Source organism: Opisthorchis viverrini, assembly GCF_000715545.1.
Source record: "Opisthorchis viverrini unplaced genomic scaffold opera_v5_71, whole genome shotgun sequence".
In the NCBI taxonomy this organism is placed as follows: Eukaryota; Metazoa; Platyhelminthes; class Trematoda; order Opisthorchiida; family Opisthorchiidae; genus Opisthorchis; species Opisthorchis viverrini.
Window position 1 is genome coordinate 790210 of NW_008751727.1, and position 20123 is coordinate 810332.

Below are 20123 nucleotides of genomic sequence, written 5' to 3' on the forward strand. Positions count from 1 at the left end.
GTATGAAATCGTCCGTCAAACAAAACGCTCCAAAGTGCTTATGAAAAGCTTTGAAATCCAAAGAAACTTGAAATCGAATATTCCGGAATTTCAGAACGTAGGACTCGTCATCACCATCATGATCATCATCATCATCAGCAGCAGCAGCAGCGGCAGCAGCAAGGAGAGCACTATCAGTGTTAGCACTGACACTTCATGGTCGTACAACCATGAGGGTAGTTTAGTTATATATATTTATATATATATATAATTATATTAAAAGCCCTAGGGTGAAAAGAAGACAAAAAGAGGGTGGAGAGAGGACCTAGTTCTGGCCTGTGTTAAGAATTCTGAGGTGCCTACCCCTCCAACCGCTCACTCAGACTATCTGGAAAGAAACTGACTGCACGAACGCCACTGACATCGATTAGCCACCATTTCTTACAACGTCTCCAGCCAAGCACAGGCGGGGTCACGAAGACCCCATCCTGGAAGGCGTACAACACCAACAGCACCCAAGCTCTTCGTGATATCTTTCCCGCCTTACTGCCAAGTCATGCATTATCCGCCTCGCGAGTTGCGCCATCCTGAAGGAGGCACGGAGAACAACACTCGTCTTGGTAGACGGTGCTTCGGCATGCTTCGGCACATGACCGAGCCATCGTAGTCAATGATGCTGGATGCTATCCCCGATTGAAGTACTTGCCGCACAACCAAATACCTCTTCTCTAATCACCCATTAATAGCATGCTGAAGCCATCCAAACCAACCAAGCTTCTGAGACATCGGTGGCCAAATATCTGGAGACGCCTCACATCATCTGTTCGCAGAGGCCATGTTTTGCCCTTACTGTAGCCTGGTACATGCGACCGTTAAGATCCAGTGAGATGCCTTTTTGACGCTACAGGTGACGCAACTTAGCAGACGTGATTTGAGCCTTTGAGATTCCTGCACTATCTTTATCAGACAAACTTCCGTCAGAGCTAATACAACTACTAAAGTATGTAAAGTTTTCTTCAATCTCCGGTAATTCTCCTTGAACTGTAAGGAATATGTTCACAGATGGCACGTTCTGAAGCATGACTTTGCAATTTGAAGGTGCAAGACGCATGCCAAAAGATGGTATGATGGTAGTTTATTCAACAGGGCTTGTGCTTCGCTATGGTCTTGAAAGATGAGGGCGATGTCATCTGAGTACTCCAGGTCGACAAGGCTCTCGCCAGCAACAATTTGGACACCGGGGTTTTGAAAACCATCCAGTGTTCGCCTCATTATTTCATCGATGACGAAGTTGAACAAGAATGGGGAGAGTAGACATCCTTGTCTGACACCACTTTTTGTAGGAAAGCTTTTGGAGAGCTCACCATACACCCTCACCCGCCCAGAAGTATGTGAATATAGGGATCGGATTATGTTCACAAAGTTCTGGGGCATATCCCGTTGAGCAAGTGTAGTTAACAGCACTGATCGATCGACAGAATCAAACGCATCCTTGAAGTCAACGAATACCAAGATTGTGGGTCGCCTGTACATGTGCGTTGCTCTAACACCTGACGGAGTGTGAAGACGTGGTCAACACAGCCTCCAACTTGTCCAAATCCCCTTTGATTCGCCTGAGTCAAGGCCTCACGTGCCGCCGCAAGACGGCGAAGAATCAGTGACGCCAGAAACCTTGTCACAACAGGCGTCAAAATAACACCTCTGTGGTTACTACATTCACTGCGAGTACCCTTTTTGAAAAAGGGCTCTACTATCGATTATTTCCAGTTGTCTGGGACGGTCTCCTTCTCCCAGATAGACCCAAATGGGATAGACAGGCACTGGCTGTGGAATCCATCCACATCCTTGAAAGAGCACGTGAAATATTATCAGGACCAGCATCACGATGATGCTTGAGTAGATAAAATTTTTGGGACACCTCGGAAATTGAAGGCCGCTCCATATTTATGGTCCACCATTCTCTTGAAAACCAGTATTCTGTATGGGAGGTAGCAGGTGGCCAGCTGAATTGCTGTTCGAAATACTGTGCCTTGCTGTCCAAACATTCCGCTTTGCTGCATATCAGGGAGCCATTTTGGTCTCTGATTATTTCGCTGGCAAGAGATTTCCGAGGACCAGTCGAACGAATCAAGTGGAACAGCTCTCCTAAATGTTGGTTCTAAAGGGGTTAGTACACCAATGCACTTGGAGCTAAGTCGTTGTGAAGCGCTGTCAGAATAAGGATCAGGTTATATAGTTTGTCACAATCTACAACTGTGCCAGGACTAAGACGACTACGGTCCTTGTTTATCAACGTCAACATGTGAATGAAAATATGTAAAAAGTTGTAAGCATCCTCAGGTTATTTCACTGCTGATCTCGGTAGTTTGTTCACATCTTAATGGCAAGAGCCTGTTTGCACACACCATACTAGCTGGCTCCGACATTTATGTCCTTGAGTCTACATCCTACGCGACTAACCGTGGACACTGCGCAGACAAACCAATATACCTGGTTCTTCCAGTTTTCACACTTTAGTGAGCCGGAAAAAGTACATGAACGCGGTTTTTCAAATTGAGGTGCTACTTTGACCTACCATAATTTCTACTACCGCCAGCACAGTTTCTAACGTTGGTTTGCCCTCTTCCATGAATCATTGTCTTTCGTTCACAAAGTTCTAAATTTATTGTTTCTTTCTGATTCATTCTTCGTTGCGTATATCCCCTGTGATGTATCACCCGTATGATTGTGCAAAGTAACTGTTATCATAATCCCCAACTATATGTTCAATTCTAAACGATCACAAACGGAACTGCCTATATCGGGCAAATACTTTAGTCTACTGGAGTACGGTTCTACATTAATAGCAGATTTGGAAGCCACGTGTGTCCCATCGTTGGACAGGTTTGTTTAGACCTTCCATCAAACAGCGATTGTGGCCATTACTTGCTTGGATATTTTCGCCAGGCCTCATTCGAATGTAGCCGTTTTGCACCCGGTATCGGGTACTCTTTTACCAGTTTGCATGTTCAGCGAAGTCCTTTCTGTATGGGATACAATTTCTCAAGTAATGAACCAGTGTGCTTTACTCACCCAAGTGGTTAGAAGAGGGTGTGCTTACTCCGAAAATTAATTTCCAACTGTCGTTCAAAACAGTTTGCACCAGTGAGACTGAATCTAAGGAATGTGACAAAGGGCGATCAGCGGATCCAGTTTTAGTATGGTTTAGTTTATCCGTTGTGTTGTGTATATTGGATAGGGTTTTTGGACTGACATAGTCGCCCGGAGGCGACTGGTATGGTATGGTATTGGTATGGAACTAATTCCATCCGTTCCTTGAAATGCTCGGAATCCCGGACTGAAGATGAGACAAGAGAATGACTAGAGGTTACAACCAAAACCTCTGTGTACAGTGTCCAAAAACAAAGGCTGTAGTGCATCCAAGGTTAGAGAGTAGTGCGAAACAAGTGGAAGGACACATCCCACTTTTATTCTGTAGAATCAAGAGATGATTTATCTCGACATTCCTCCTTCTCTCTGTTAATGCCGCCCACAGTTCAGTATGACTCAGTTTAGGCTGTTCCTGAAAAATACACTACACATCATTAGATCTATCAATTGACCCTTTATTGCATGTCTGTTTCCGTATAAAAGTTGTTATTTCGATCTCGGTTCCTCACTCATTATCTTATTATCTCATTATTATTATATCTTATTATATCTCTTATTATATCTCATTATCTCAGCCGGAAATCAGTAACTGGTCAAAAGGAGTCACTGCTGTTCGCTTGGGTTTGACATTGTTGCAAATACAGCCAAATATATGCGCACTTACCACGACAGAATGTGTCGGCATGTGGTCAATTCTAACCCTCCATTCACTCAACAAAACGGTCGGAAATTCACGGATTTAACGAAACTTACCGATACCACATTCCAACTTCAATCGGACGAATATATTGGTGCGATAGTGTCCGATGAACAATGTGCTCATTTTCCGGGTTACACCACAGCCTAAATGCTTCGGGGTGAAAATTTTGTCTTTTGCCAGATTTCCGAAAAGTAGAGAGACCTTTCACAGAATCCGGAGCCGGAGGAATGATCCGATGTAACTGATGTAGGTTCACATATCCATCCTTCGAATGTGAAAATTTCAGCTTCTGTAATGGCAAAAGCTAATCGGAGTTGTCCGTATAATACTAAATGCCTGACTACACACCTATTCTAACCAGATTTGAGGTTATGCACCAGAGAGGAATATCAAACACAGCTGTTACAAATCGGAGCAAAAATGTACATGAAAGATTTGACTAGCCTCCGATATCAACGGCGAATATTTTTTTCCGTAGGCAGTGATTTGTTAGATATCCAATCTGCAGAAAATTTCGCACCATCATAGACATGATCAGAGTCACTAAGTGGATTCATCGTGGGTGATACATCTGTCCAGCCTAGAAGTGATCAGCACTAAGTGGATTCTTCGTGGGTGATACATCTGTCCAGCCTAGAATAGTCGCACGCAGTTGTGCTGATTGTCCTCGTCATACAGTGAGTCATGCAATGCTGTGGGACGCGAGACGTTATTTTCTCCAGTTATTCAGGCACTGTGGCGAACGACAGTGTCATACGCACATTCTCACACAAAATACATGATTGAAAATCTGATGCGGTGTCGCACAGTCTAAATAACGAACTAACACTGAAATGTCATAACGGACATGTGTCGTTCAAACAATGAGCACTCAAAATCACTGAGACAAGAAATCAATGAAATTATCAAAGTAGATTGCACTCTGCAAGTGAAGCCAGTCTAAGTTAAAAAGCCGATATGCACAATGCAGTTTTTTCTTCCCTACTAGTAATCATCAGCGGAGTGCATCTCATGGAAATCCACGAGATTTTGAATTTCCCACCTTCTGGCTAGTAGTTCGAACACAGCCTTTCGGCCACGAATGGATGACAAGTAGTGTGATTGACTTGCACCCAGACAGGATGCAAGGCTGTTCATCCTGCAATCACGGTCCTCCAATCACGTGGTCACGTGTTGACTGGCTCCGTGAGTAGGAAGTTACCAAATGGAGGGTTCACTCTTCGTGTGAATCGTGAATCTTTACGTGCTGCTCACTGCAAAAAAATCAATAAACTGTCATGTATACTTTCGATACTCGATAAATCTGAATGCAACGTTCCTTCTAACGGCAACTCGACAGGAGTCAAATTACCAGGACGATGAATTTACCGGAATAAGGGAGGCTACGAAAACTTAACTGTTAATAGAACGGAAAAAGTTTGAAAACCAATGTGGCATGAAGATTACTTTCTTCTTCCTTAGCACTAGTGTAGCGGCGATACTACTGATGAGGGAGGTATGCGAGTAGTATGTTTTCTCGTAAATCCGCTTCGTGTCTCGTGAAAAGTGAGATCTATTACGGAATTTGTGGAGTCGCTTTGTAGCATTTGCTTGGGTTTGACCAACAGTCAATGAATATCCATGAAAGACGCGTTCAAAGAGAAGATGGATATTCAATATTTGTAAACAAGATGTATATGAGAGTTTTGCTTCCCTGTCCAATAGTCTGCAACTGTTCAGTTGGCATTTCCTAATAAGTAACTCCGCAGCGAAGACCTTCTTCCTTTCACTAGTACCTTCATTCCATATTCGGTGAATCAAATAGAAGTTTTTGAGCTATTAATTAGTATATATGGATTTACTTTTTTGTAAGATTAGCTATAGAAATTTGTTCGGTGCCTAGTTCTTGCACAAAAAGCATTATCTGATTATACATCTAAGTGACATAAATGTAAGTTTTCCGTGTATGCAACATGCTGACCATGTTATATTTTTTAATAAATAATCTTGAGAAACCTGTTGCTCGTTCTCTTGTCCTAATGAGGAGAAGAGGACATGTACAATCAAGGGCGAGACAGGGACTCTTTGTTTGTTCATATTTGCGTCAAAACCCACCGACTCGTTAGCACTTCACACATGTGCATCCATGCCATTTCCACATATTAGGCATAATAGCCAACATGGTCACACCGCACGCTGTTCGCACTCACAAAAGTAGTAATTTGATGTCTGTCCTGTGTTGTTACGTCATCTCACTATGTTTTGAACTGAAAGTTCTTTCACTGCACCCATTATCATTGCGAAATTTCCTCAAAAATTCGTCCTTCTGCCGAAATACGAATTAGTGAACCCATTTCGCCTTGCGATTTGTCGAATTACCAGAACTCGTTTGGCATAACAGGTTCCCTATTACACTTTTTTTATCGGAGATGTTGCCTCCCTTATCGATGACCGATTGACTGAGGTTCTATTGCAGACTCTACAAAGCCACCTTCTCCGTACATTTTGCTTGGTAACCTTCAAGAACCGTTGTTCAACAGTGACTTTAATACCGGTATAATAATTGTTCATTTTTATAAATTCCTCTGGTTCAGTGGTGTGCTGATAAGAAACATGGTTGGAGTTCTCCTTATTTTTGTTCGTTTAGACTGGGCATTATCTGTCCATATCATCTCTGAATATCCTATATATATATATATATATATATATATATATATTGTGAAGGTACTGGATTTATATTTGTATCCAGTAAAACTATTGTGTTGTCCAAATTCTACACGAATGTCGTACCAGTCCTAAGTTACATCAGATGAGCTGGATGAACACTCAGACTAATTTGTCTCTACTCTGTGTCCGATACTACTGGTGAAAGGAAAAAAAAGAGAAACGCTAACTGAACTGTGACAGACTATTGGATAGGGGAGCAAAACTCTCATGTACATCTTGTTTACAAAACGGAATAAACATCTCCTTGAACACGTCTTCCTGAACTTTCTTAGATATTCATTGCCTTTTACTCAAGTGCAAGCAAATGCTACAAAGCGACTCCACAAATTCCGTAATATATATCACTTTTTAAGAGACGCGAGGCGGATTTTTGGGGAAACATACTACTCGCGTGCATCAGCAGTAGTACCCACCGTTACATCAGTAATTGTTTCACCGTAGCAGGCAAATTTAATAGGGGCACTTTAAGGTCTTTTCTTCTGAAGGGGACTCAAAAATTAACCAGAACCGGAATCCATCATGTCTGCATGCAAAAGTTTCCATTTGTCACCGCCTCAATCTCTGTGCGGCTCTCGGAACCTCTAAACAGTCCAATAGTTATGCCCTAACTTCTCACGTATTCCCCTCGGTATTGCCGTCCTTCCACAGAACACATGCGTAGATTCTTCTGTGAGCAGCGCGCCACTCCGGATGGTGTTGTGTTTTTGAAAACTTATCGTAGCATGCTTAAATTTATTGGAGGCGTGCAACGGAAAATAAAAAATGTGAAGTCCTTTTTCGAGCTCGAAGGGACGACCTTGAGGTCATAAAAAGAGATAACCAGAAGTAAACCTCTAAATTAGTATCTGGGAGATTTGGATTCTTCGAATGTAGAATTCCAGTAGACTGCTTCCGTCGGACCCTCAAACATCTTTGGTCAAATTGCCGATCCAAATAAAGGCAACCGCTTGATATCTCAACCGTGTTTCGTACTCATACTCAAATCATTTTGATCAACAATTCTCATCGACCGTGAAACCATACTACTTCAACTACTGAAGTACGTTTACGACGTGTTCAGTAGGGCTGCTTTTTTATTTCCCAGTTAGCCCCAGCCTTGGCGAGTATTTGCACAAGGACATTCCTTGAAGAAAGTGGCGATTTTCGTTCCCCCTATCCGCTTCTCCTCATCCGTTTCGAAAGCCATGTACGGTAGTCTCTATCACCTGTCTCTGACCCCTTTGGGTCAGTCTATAGTTCCCCGTGTTCACTTCATTACTCCATCTGTGGACAAAGCTACCTGTATTCACTAACTGTGTTTTTCCTGAATTGTCTTTAGTGATAGTCACTGGGGGCACGAAGCCCCTGCTAAGTAAGCTTTCTTCTGCCAAGGGTATTTTTCGTTACTCGGTTTCCCGGCTGACCATGTCGCACTCGGTTTCGGTAAACGGCGTCAGTGGGGCGAGATAGCTGGAAGGTTTGTAGTTCGAACTCGACCTCTGCATCTCAGCTTCTCTTGCCCAGGCTTGGGAAACCTGGCAGTATCCCAGCCATCGTGCTCCCTTCGGATGGCACGGCAGCTAGGGACCAAACTGGTGCTGCAGCTGAACAGTTATTTTTTTATTATTTCCCGGGATCGGGGCTAGGAGGACAGTGGTCTCCGACTGCTACCTGTGTCACTGATATTATTAAAGTTACAGTTTTATCATAATTTTTTGCGCACCATACGCATTAAAACCACTCACCTAGCAAACGTTTATAAATATGTTGGCAGCTGTGGCAAAATACACTCGTTTGTAAACTAACTTGGTTTTGCCAGGAGATTCGGCTGAACCCCAGCTGAAAATTTCATTTATGGTACATTTAAACTAAATGTGTTACATAAAAAGCAGTCTCACGTTTCTGTTAGAACGATATGCAAGACGTATCAGTACACTGTGTAGAAAGAACACACCACTCACAAACTTGTTGAGAACTCTGGCAGCCCACAAGTAATTTCTCCTACCATAGCAATACTTTAGGAATCACCGATTTGCAATCAACTTGCCGAGACTGGGCCGCAGCCTTAATAAACGGCATTTGCCTACAATAAACTTGCGTGGGAACACTTAACTCGTGTGGCACCATAAGGCTTGAGCGAGGCTTGAGGAAAAGAATAGTTATCTGTGCCTATCGGTACGGACACACCTTATCTAACACGGTATTTTCAAGAAACGGCACCCGGAAGTCCTGAAGCTTCACTGATGTTCGGTGGTATTGTGATCGATACGGCCCTTAGACCTAACAAAGATATTATCGCAAGGAAACTGTCGACTAAACAAACGGGCCTTAATTTAGGTGTGAGGCAAACCAATATCTTAGTTCCACTAGCGTAAGCGTCTGGGGATCCGAGCTATTAAGCTGGATTGAAGGCTACCCGAATGGGCTTCCAAGTAGTGGTTGAAATCATGATACTACACGTTGAATAGGAAAACCAGACTAGCCAACGTTAGGACAACGCACCATGCGGCTTCTCCAGATTTGCTGTTTTGCGCACAGCTATGGGAACATCGTCTTGTACGGAAATTATGACGCATTAGGCATTATCGGAGATGCACACTGGATGTGACCAAGAGAGCTAAACTTGATTTTTGAACATTCTGGCTCAATTCAGGTATACATACATCACTCGGTATGTCAAGTGCCGAGTTCCTCAGTTTCTAAGGAATGTGGTCTCTAGTGTTTTGCTGTAAGACCAAACTTTTCCAGTTGTTCAGAGAGCTTGTAATTTTGTCCACCACTCCAATGGTGAATTTGGGAACACCCGGAAAACTGGTTCATTTAAGGGCAGGCTCTTATCCTGAGAATAGGGGATAGTTGGGGTAACATCCGTATTTTGGTTTACTTCAGGGTTTGATGATTGTCCGGTTACCAGACCGAATGTTCCTGGGGAAATGCACAAGAGTACAGCAACGGACAGATGAAGCCTAATCCACGTAGGTTTTCCAAACTTTACTTACAATGTATATATATATATATAATGACAATAGTAATTCGGTCAAATGACTTTGAAGGCTTCTAGGGGTGCAGGATAACGTGTAATTCAAAGATTACATTGGTTTCAGTTATTGCTTACAATTACAGCCGCCCGCGTTCGGGATTGTCATCCTCCTTTCGAATCGATTTCCATCAAAAATTACCGAATAAAGGGACCCACGCAGCGCTAAGATCATCTCGCCTCTCACTTCGTCCTTCCAGCAATTGAGCTTTTAATCTGTTACAATAAATGTCCAAAACATTGCGTAAGCTTTGTTGGTGCCGGAAATACGGTCTTTTAGAACGACTACTATCTGTTTCTTCGAGGAATCTCCACAAATCCTGCTGTTGATGGATATCAACTCGACCAACTCCTTTCTGTCAGATGACCCAAAACGATATTGACCTTGGAATAAATAGCCACAGAGTTTTCTGAGCTATTGGAAGGACGAAGTTCGCCTCCGCTTGAACAGAAACTTGCTCCACTTGGTAAAAAACTTCACACAAAGTGCCACGTTACGCTCAGTGGAAGAAAAGACCTCAGAAAAGAGTTTACCATTACTTACTCAGCTTCAAGAAGGGAGAACGGATCGGGGGCAAATGGAGAACCAATTTCTGTTGATAAATATCATCGAGACATCCAACTGAGGAAACCTAATTCGCGCGCAAATGAGGGTATTTGTCAAAACCCGTCCAATTTGGGTTCAAGTAGAACAAAATTTTGACGGAACTTTGGGGATTACACCCACTTAAGGTCGTGGGATTTCGCAGTTTTAAGCAACCTTATGAGTAGTGTGGTGGGTATAATTACCAGAATCAAATTTGTTTTTAAGATACTACAGTAAACTTCATAACGTTCAACCTGCTTAAACATTCTTTGAAAATTAGTCGGCTATTTCAGTCGAAGTAGAACAAATTTTGACGGAACTTTGGGGATTACACCCACTTAAGGTCGTGGGATTTCGCAGTTTTAAGCAACCTTATGAGTAGTGTGGTGGGTATAATTACCAGAATCAAATTTGTTTTTAAGATACTACAGTAAACTTCATAACGTTCAACCTGCTTAAACATTCTTTGAAAATTAGTCGGCTATTTCAGTCGTAAGCCTTAAAATGCCATTTAATAAACGGCGTTTCAAGTAAATTGGTTCGGTGTAAATTTCGGTTTTGGATGCTTGCGTTTAATAAAACAACGGAAGTGGGTTGAGTTTTGTTCCAGTTCGTCAGTAGCACTTAAAGACTTGAGTATGAACATTGTTTTGCACACAGCTTTTGACTAGGTTCATTCAAGTCCGTCAGCGTTGCAGATGTTTGGCTTGGGTTCACGTACAGTTACGTACAAAGAATGACCAACACAAGGCAGACAAGTGCTTCGATTCGTTTTATTGGGTGAGATAGTCCGAAAAAACTATGCTATGGTTATTATCCCCCAAAATGTACCGTCTATTTCTCTTATTTTCCAAATCTAGATGGATACATTTTGTCGAATTTACAATCTGTGTTTGGAAGAGGCGGTTGGGTGAGAAGGCCAAGAGTGTACCTAAAAAACCGATGATTTGACCGCGTTACGTCAGCTCCACTTCAGTTACTCCTAGATTAACTAAACTCACAAAGTTTATCGTAAGAACTCTCACAGGCTTTGAAATAGAGTTTACTTTATTGCTTAAACAGCAAACACTGAAGTGGTGGATTAAAACTACTTTGGTTTGCAGAGTTTGACATGTTTCTGGATGGCGCTATTTCAACCTAATAGACGACCGGCTTTACTCTATAAGATCTGGCCAATTTCAACAGTAATCAAGTTGACTAGCCAGGCGAGTAGGACTTGTACGATAGTTCTATCCGAAAACACCGAAATGAGATGAATAATCGACTAGATAATGTCATAATGTAGCTTAGGGCAAAATGTTTACATGTGATTCGGTGTCTGAGAATGTCGTGTTCCCAGGAATCAACCAAAAATACACTTCGATATCTCTCTCGCATGTCATACCAGCTGAAACATGAGGTGGCTTGGGTGTGGTCTACTCGGTTGAGCACCATCAGTAACAACAGAGGGATTCAGCTAAAATTCACTTGACTATGCACTGAACGTCAACTAGATTTCCAAATGAGAGTATTTTGATACTAATAACTTAGTTTTGTTGTTGGGAGGGGGCAAGATACAAACATCTTCACATAGAATAAGCTGGTAGCTAGTTAGTTTCCAGAAGCTTTCCTAACGAACTAGTGGCCGTTTTGCTGAGGAGTTCTAGACGGTTCCGCGGTCGGCTGTAATAGCCCATTTCACTCGGCAGATTGTTGTTCTAGTGCACCTGAGAGAGATGGTTCAGTGGGTAGGGCACGAATTTACTGACTGGAAGGTCCGTGGTTTGAACCACACCTCCGCCTCTCGATTCCCCTACCTGGGCTTTCCTCTGGCAGTGACCCAGCCATCGTGCTTCCTTCTGGTGGCATGACAATTGAGCAGCGAAAGGGTGTTACAGCTGAATACCTGGTACTCACTAACCTATGGATTCAAAGCCGGGGAAACTGTCACAGTTACGCTTTTGGTATGACGGAATTTCGCCTTGAACCCCTTATGCTATATCAAGTCGGATAAGGAATCGTGTGAGCACACTACGCACTACCTACATAATAGTCTCATTAGAAGCTCTAACAAAGTCTGGTCTGCCGTACAGTAGCACAGAGGGAATATTTTCCTCCTAACCTTGGTCAGCAATAATGATTTGTCTTCAAGCCGAACTACTGTCATCACCTCGATTGAATGACATCATCTTGTCCGTTAGTAGTTCAGAATGACGTAAAACAAGAAGTATAAGTCCTATGAACCCATTATTCTCTCCTAATTATAACTGATCGAATGAGCACTAACACACCGATAATGAAAGTGTTCATTCTTTACTTAATGTAATTTGTTTCGAGAATGCTCTCATGATTCTCTAATGAAAGGACATGGCAAAATGTAATATGTTTTATCCGGAAGCCAATTACGAGTTCTAAATGGCACGAGGAATATATGGTCTTCAGTTGGGGCAAAAATCTTAAGATATTAACAGTAAAACACTATACATGATAATAAATAATCGTGTAGCACACTTTCGGTGCCTAACTGCCATGCCACACGAAGGAGACAGGAGGGCTGGAATACTGCCAGGTTGCCCAAACCTTGTCAGGGGAAGTCGGGAGGCAGAGTTTGAGTACGAACCACGGTCAGTAAATTCGCGCTCTAAACATCCCCCACCCCCATAAAAGTTGGATAATTTTGAACACTTCCATTTACGTCGGCAGGAAACCTACAGAAACCACAAAAGCGGTCTAAAACTTCAAGTGATATGTGATGCAGTTGTGGAAGGGGAAACACGACCTTTTCTATTCCTTCCCAGATGTTCCAGGGTTCACTCCTGTGGACATATCAATGCTGCCGAATTAGCCTGTGCGTAAGAATCCATGTGAAATAGCACATTAAATGTACTACTTTTCTTTTGCCGCATAGTGCTTGAAGATGTTGCAGTGAGGTTGCTTTCGATGGGCTGCACTTTTGGTCCAATCGGACGGGAAACAATGGAGCAGCTAGACGATACTACGGTTCAAATACCGTATGTATGAGGTAGATTCTACTCGGCCGGTGATGGCGTTTCTTTTTTCATCCGCATCTCGTTTCATGTTAACGAGTGAATGCGTGGAAGCAAGATATTTAGACAGCAGGAAGCCTCCAAAATTGTTAATTCGTCAGGCTTGTTAGAGATGTCTAAACATTTCTGGACTGATTTCTATCCTATTGGGGTGTTTTCACCTGGGACCATCAGTTGCTTGGAATTGAATAGTATTGACATCGACGGACGGGCTATTATTGAGCTGAATGGGTCCAATCGGACTCGATTAGAAGTTAGACAAGAATCTCATCCTCGAAGTTAACACTCTCAAGATGCTTATGCTGGCCCGCTTGTGATGCATCGGTTGCGTCATCGGCGTGCGCCATTGAATTCCTTCTACAGTCTATTGGTCGAAATATGATTGGTTTGGAGAATGCGTTTTTTTCGCTCTCCGACGCTGGAAATGGTCTGTTCTATGACTGTGGTGTAGTGATTCACTAGCAAGTTGCCTTTCAAAACCTCAGAGTTTAGCAGTCTTCACAGGAGTGCATTGATTCCAAGATTATTATCCTCTTCAGTATTTCAAAAGGCAATCTGGACATTCTCGACGCTCGATGACTACCGAGTTTATATGGGACCAGGATGATTCTTCTTCCAAATTAAAGAAAAATCATTTTGCGTGTTACGAATGTCCACATTGATTTTAAGTTCCTAAATTTTCCTGCACAAAGAACCAGGTAATGAGTAAATCTCATCACAGCAAACAGTCGTTAGTGTTTGGTCTTATTTTACAAGGATGCCGAACCGTGGTTCTAGCGGAATGTCTGTAGAGAAAGGTTGCTGCTGTTCACATATCTGTTTCCCCCAACAACGACAACAAGTTCGAAATCCCAAACGATGTTACTGGTCTAGTGAATTCGTGCACAACAGGTGAGAGCATCTGCATGTCCGAAGTAAACGGACGACCTCTGTCATATCCTCGACGGTAACTAAAGAAAGTAGCCTGGATTCTGTCTTGGGAAATTCTATTTTATTGAGCAAAATCGCCATCCTGAGTAAAACTTTCAAGTATACACCATGAAGTGAACAAACTGATGGTAGTGTCAGGAGATTTAGGAACAGTTCATTCTCATTTCATCCTGTAAGTGAAGCCAATCTATATGCAGGATTCAGAATTTTTAAATTTCCCGCCTTTCCCATCTTTTGGCGCCTCAGTGCAAAAAGAACGCGCTTCTTTCCTATTGGCCATTTGAACTAACGGATTTATTGTTCTCCAAGGTCGCTCAAAATATATATAGTTGACAATGCCCCCACCATACTGGTTAAAGCAGTGAAAGCTGTCCTTCAAAGGTTGGGTTTTCTTTTCTTTGCGCCAAGGGTATTTGGCATTGAGTCATAGCTGGGGATTGTGCGCTCGTTCTCAGGTCACGTATAGTCGTTCATCGTTACCGTTCAGATGCGCAACAGCTTCACAGTTATACCCTGTATCCTCTTTCAAAATGTATAAAAAATCAATGCAGTTTACTATTTTCGCTCCTGTTTGAAGCTGTGGTGAAGCGAATGGCAAAATTGTTCCTGCTATCTGTTGGTGTACACTTGTATTTTTCCGGTTAAAAAAATATAAATTCCGTTTTAGTGTGGGGTCAAAGAAACCACTTTTCATAGCCTACTCTATGCAAATTAGCGTGGTTAACTGACAGTTATCAACAAAATTGAACAAACAACTTGGGTTCAGGTAAAACATAAGGTTGACGAAACGAAAACGACTGTGCTGACCTGATAAGCCCCAAGAAGGGTGAAACCGGTCGTGAGATGTCGAAGAATTTTCAACAACCTAATGAGTAGTGTACCACCTGCTTTTCATCGTCTTCCGCATCTCCGATCTTGAAGCCTTTAACTTTCACAGGTAAGTGAAAAACCCACAGTAATCATGAAACGACATCCAAACTTCTGGATGGTGTACAAGTGACAAAATGACGAAGAGTCAACGCAACACGACATTGATACCCTGATTTTTCAGCTCAGATCCAATTTGTCCATCTATAACTCGATAATAAGGCGAGAATGAGCAAAGTGGTCTTTGAAATTCGGCTGTTATCCTCGTCTCATTCGGGACTGGATATTGAAAGTGTGCATCTGCTCAAATCTTGGACAATTCTTCTGAATTGCATGGTAACTAACACCGATACGTGTGTAATCGGGATTGCAACGTTTTTCGTGGACAGAATTTACCGAGCAATACAAATTGAAAAACCGGATGCACAGAACACAAGGCTGATGTCCAGTCTCGATAGAATGGAAGCATTTCCCCGTGCAGACATGTTGTTTGCCGTTGGTATGGGCATCAAAATGTAAAATAAACTTAAATGTGGTTGTTTATTCTGTCCAGCCACTTAACTCAAGGTCTTCTGTTATTTGCACTTTTTAATTTCAAAACTTTAGACTTACCCAAGCATGTCCGTTATACGTTTCTGTTGATCGTTCTAACGTAGGTCATCTTGCTGATCCTCGCTCTGCTGCCTAACTTCACCTAGACACATAATAAGGCACCATGGCAGCACGATGTAAAACAACACGCAGTCGCCTGCGCCAAGGAGGCTAAAGCCGATGCGACTCGCGATTCTTCAAAGTACTACTGAAAGTAGCTGAAAGGGTTTGGATCTACTGGCAGTACATTTATCATCAGTGTCATAAGGGATATGTCGACAATCAAGAATGTTCCATCAGTCGAGTACTTGCCAGATATAGCCTGAAGACATAAGACCATGTGAAGGCTTAAACGGTGAACAAATCCCATCGATTCAAGTCACCATCGGAGCTTTTCTAGTTGAATAGCATAGCACAACCCGTACCATTTCTAGAATAGTCAATAAATATCGCCTTCACAATTAGCTGTGTAGGTGGATAAACGTTATCTTACGCCGTGTGTCAGACGTTTTAATAAGGCACGCGTTCATTAGAAAAAGCTGAAGCAGATGGTTATACGACATTGATCAAAGCCCTTGAAAGTACGCTGTAGCAAGCACTGAGGCCCGTGGTTTGAAGGTATCATTCGTGACAATGGGCAGGTAACCTTCAGTGAAGTAAATGTCACAGTATGCATCCATGCCTTATCGAGAATTCCCAACAAGTCAGCTAGAAAAGCTTTGGGACAGTTTGTGAACTGAACATATCAAAAAGGTTAACCCATCGATCCTTCTGAAAACCCTGCGCAACTAGCATGTGTACACCAACAGTGACTGGTCTGTGTGTATTTTTTATGGATTGGAGTATGTCATCCAGGGTGTCGGCGGAATGCATGAATTTATCTGAACCACAGCAAGTGTCGCTTGATCCCTTATGATTTTTGCAAGAAAAAAAGGTTGATGCTTCAGCTACCATCTTGGTGACCTAGATCTCATAAACTCTTCGGGCCTATGCGACTCTTCACTGATGTCACATATTTCAGAACTGCTAACTCCTGCTGAGAGGATGACCATGCTGGGCCTTGGTTTTGGCAACTTCATGCCTGGGTACACTGGGTCTAGCATAGCATCTAAAGCGTTCCAACGATCATGTGCCCACCACTGCATGTTGATATCCTGATGGGGGCCTCAAACACACCACACACACCAGGTTTGAGGGCCAAGTAGCGATGGCTTGTATTTCCACTTTACGTTAGTTCCATGAACGTGATTGAGTAGATTGAGTAGAATCTAGGATTCACCTTCTTGTTCCATACAGCCCGTCCACATTGATCCACTGCAACCCAACGATGTCCGTACTCACACATCTGCAGTAAACATTGGTTGTGAAGTAAACGGAAAACTCCAATCATTCGAGACTACATCGTTAGATGTAAAATCGACAGAGTTAAGAAAGATGTTGCTGGATGAACAGTCTAGGACATTTCGGTGCATTTTCCGAACCGATTTCTCATTACTGCAAGTTGAAAAAGTTGTAAAAAAAACCCAAGCAACAGGCTACCCAACCCAATTTCTGGGGTCGTCAAAAGTACTTCGGAGCGCATTGTTCTCATTGGTCTCATTTCAACAAAGCCCGTACAAATGGGCTGTGAAGGGTACCATATGCCCAGAAAAGGAAATCAAGACGTTTCCATAAAGAAAACTCTTGGACAGCCCACGACTGATTTCGCTGTTTTTGGGGCTCATCAGGTGGGCGCAGTCCCCGAGTTTCCATCAACATTATGATCTACTTGAACCCAGATTGCACCATTTTCAAGAAGTACATTGATTTGCACATCTATTTGGTTTTCACGGTAGACTCAATTGAATCTCTCGTTTATGATGTCCTCCAACTGAATGTGCTGCATACAGGCCGCCTCATGTTTCAGTCGAAGTGTTTTCAGCAACCTTGTGAGTAGTTCTTATGAAAATATACTGCGATATCTCAAATATCGTTCCAACTGAAACATGAGGTTGCCTATGTATAGCACATTCAGTTGTAGAATATCATAAACGAGAGATTCAGTTGAGTCTGTCGTGAAAACCAAATTGATTTGCAAATGAGTGTATCTCTCGAAATTAGGATGTTTTTTTAATCAATTTCAAGATCAGCCGAAACCGGGGTTGGGGATTCAGGTTTCTGGAAATCTCAAAACATTACACTTGCGCGCCAGCACCTTTTTGGTCCCAGATACCCAACGTGAAACTTTTAGTCCGTCATGTCTTCAAAGCCATCACCAACCCAACTGACTTAAGTGGATATGTTTGAACACAATTTTCCAACGGATGTGATAATAATCAGCGTAACGCTATGACCAAATGGAAGCAACTGTTTTGTGTCTTACTAGGCCACATGGATAATGTGTTTACTGATTGTTTTCTTTGTCAAAAGCTACCCTGTTACCCACGAAGACCACTACTGTTGAGAAGCCATCTACGTTTAAGTGACCTAGCTAAATAAGGCAATAAATGTCCTTTGATTTTTTTTTGGATTGTATTCCCTTTCCGGTTTTATATATGTGACCTGCAAACAAAGAAGTATTTTCTGTCAGGCCATCAGATGGTGAGATGGACCCATTTTATTGTTTTACCGATTGGTCGGAAGCGGTGATAAATCACAGACGAATAGGGCAGTGATGAAGATGTTACGTACACTCCCACTAGTCACTGGATTTGGGCAGTGCACGAGACTACATAAGAATAAGCAGCCAGTGCAATATCAGTTTGGCCCAGTTCATAACTCATGCGCTGGGTGTCTTCCTCTGAATCTGTGACATACGATTCACAGCCTGAGCAGGATAACACATGTTTCCTAATGGTACCCGTGGATATGGATGTAGAAGCGCGTGAGATCCGACATGAAAAGACGAGAATTCCATTGAAGGACCCGTATTCGTAAGGTTACTGAAACTGCCTCCAGTTTTGTGAACCTTTAGGCTTATAAATTAGACACAGTCTCCGAGTTTTCGTCAACCTTTTGTCCCACTTAAACGCAGATTATGTGAACTTCGGGAATTACACTCATTTCAACACTCATCTATCTGAAGACTCGATTGAATCCCAGCTAAATTCATTGTTTATGACCAGTGCCTTTAAGCTAAGTCTTTACGAAACAAAAAACTCCAAGGCTTGTGACAAATTCCCGAACTGTGATTGATGAAGGGTGAAACCGGTCGTGGGCTGTTGCAGCGTTTTCAGCAGCCTTGTGAGCAGAAATCTTCTGCAATGTCTTGAACATAGTACCAACTAAAACGTGAAGCGACCTTCGTGCAGCACATTCAGTTGAAAAAAACCCATCAAAAACGAGAGATTCAACTTGGTTTCCCGTTAAAATCAAATTGGCGCACTCATGAGTTTGGTTCGATAATCATTGTCCCACGCTTACAGTCTACGGATTATGACGGTTTCGTGGTAAAGAAACATTTACTCCGACGCTTACGTTAATCAGTTCATTCACTGTTGGGTAAAAAGTAGACTGAAACGTGCGGTCCAACTTTGTTTCCCTTGTGGTCGCGCGCTAGACGGCGTGGATGGTTGTATCCTGAAAATACCTTCACCCTTTATAATAACAAACCCATCTTTTTGTCGCCGGTGGGCTCACGTGAACAGTTTTCTATTGTTCATTCGTTATGTAATCAGGTTCTTGGTACTTGTCATCCATCACCGTCGTCGCGTAGTACACAGCGTTTATCGATACTGCAGTCATGCCACAAAAGCCAACCTTGTGTGCTGGTAAACAATTTCCAACTAAGGTTTCGAACAGCGTCTGTAATGTGGCGCGAAAAACTCGAGGTGTACGAACTATCTCACTTCATTCATTGGTTGGTATTCATGCTAGCAGCCGCACCTTACCTGTTGTAAGATATGACTTGACTCTAGTAAATATAAAATCGAAAGTAACCGGGCCACGTAACGTTCCAACATCTGAGATCATTGAAAGGAACAATGTGTACTCAGGGAATACAGAATACGGAGGGCCACAATGATTGTGGCCTTGATTTCGACTCATATTTTTTCCGTGAACCGGTGACAATCGGATGTTACATCGGCATTGGCTGTCAGCACACAAGAGAATCGGCGCCACCCCCTGACAAACGCTACGCGTAAAAAGAACAGGCGTGGCGAAGAAAGATCTCCATCATCCAGGCAACCGAGTCCGCAAGTCAGTTGTGGCGGTTAGTGCCCTCAGTGAATAGTTGCACTAATGCTCAGATAAATAACATCGTTGCCTTTTTATTACGTTATAGTGAGTGATACGAAGAGCCCTGGGTCACCCAATGTAACGATAGAAAGTTAACAGGGAATTCGGGAGAAAACCTTCTACAAATGGTGAGTGACTTGATCTACCGTAAACAATCCATACTAGGAGCAGTGATCACGTTACGGAGGCTTCTGTAGGCTTACAAGTACGGTACCAATACCATAATTAGTCGAGCAAAAAGCCTTCTTAAAAGAGTTCTAACGATTTCCCAAACTATAAAGGAAACAAAAACGATATTTGGTGAAATGGCTGGTGTGCTGTAAGAATGCATTACTTGAACAGAACGAAAAAGAA

General features: G+C 42.6%; 1 protein-coding gene across 1 annotated transcript; it reads right to left on the bottom strand.

Annotated features, from left to right (window-relative positions):
* Nucleotides 1-7967: 7967 nt before the first annotated feature.
* T265_04357 (hypothetical protein) lies at nucleotides 7968-12037 on the bottom strand (the record flags this gene model as incomplete). Its single annotated transcript, XM_009169078.1, has 2 exons — nucleotides 7968-8112; nucleotides 11934-12037. Coding segments are annotated over 2 exons (144 nt in total), but the record flags the coding sequence as incomplete, so codon positions are not given.
* Nucleotides 12038-20123: the final 8086 nt, after the last annotated feature.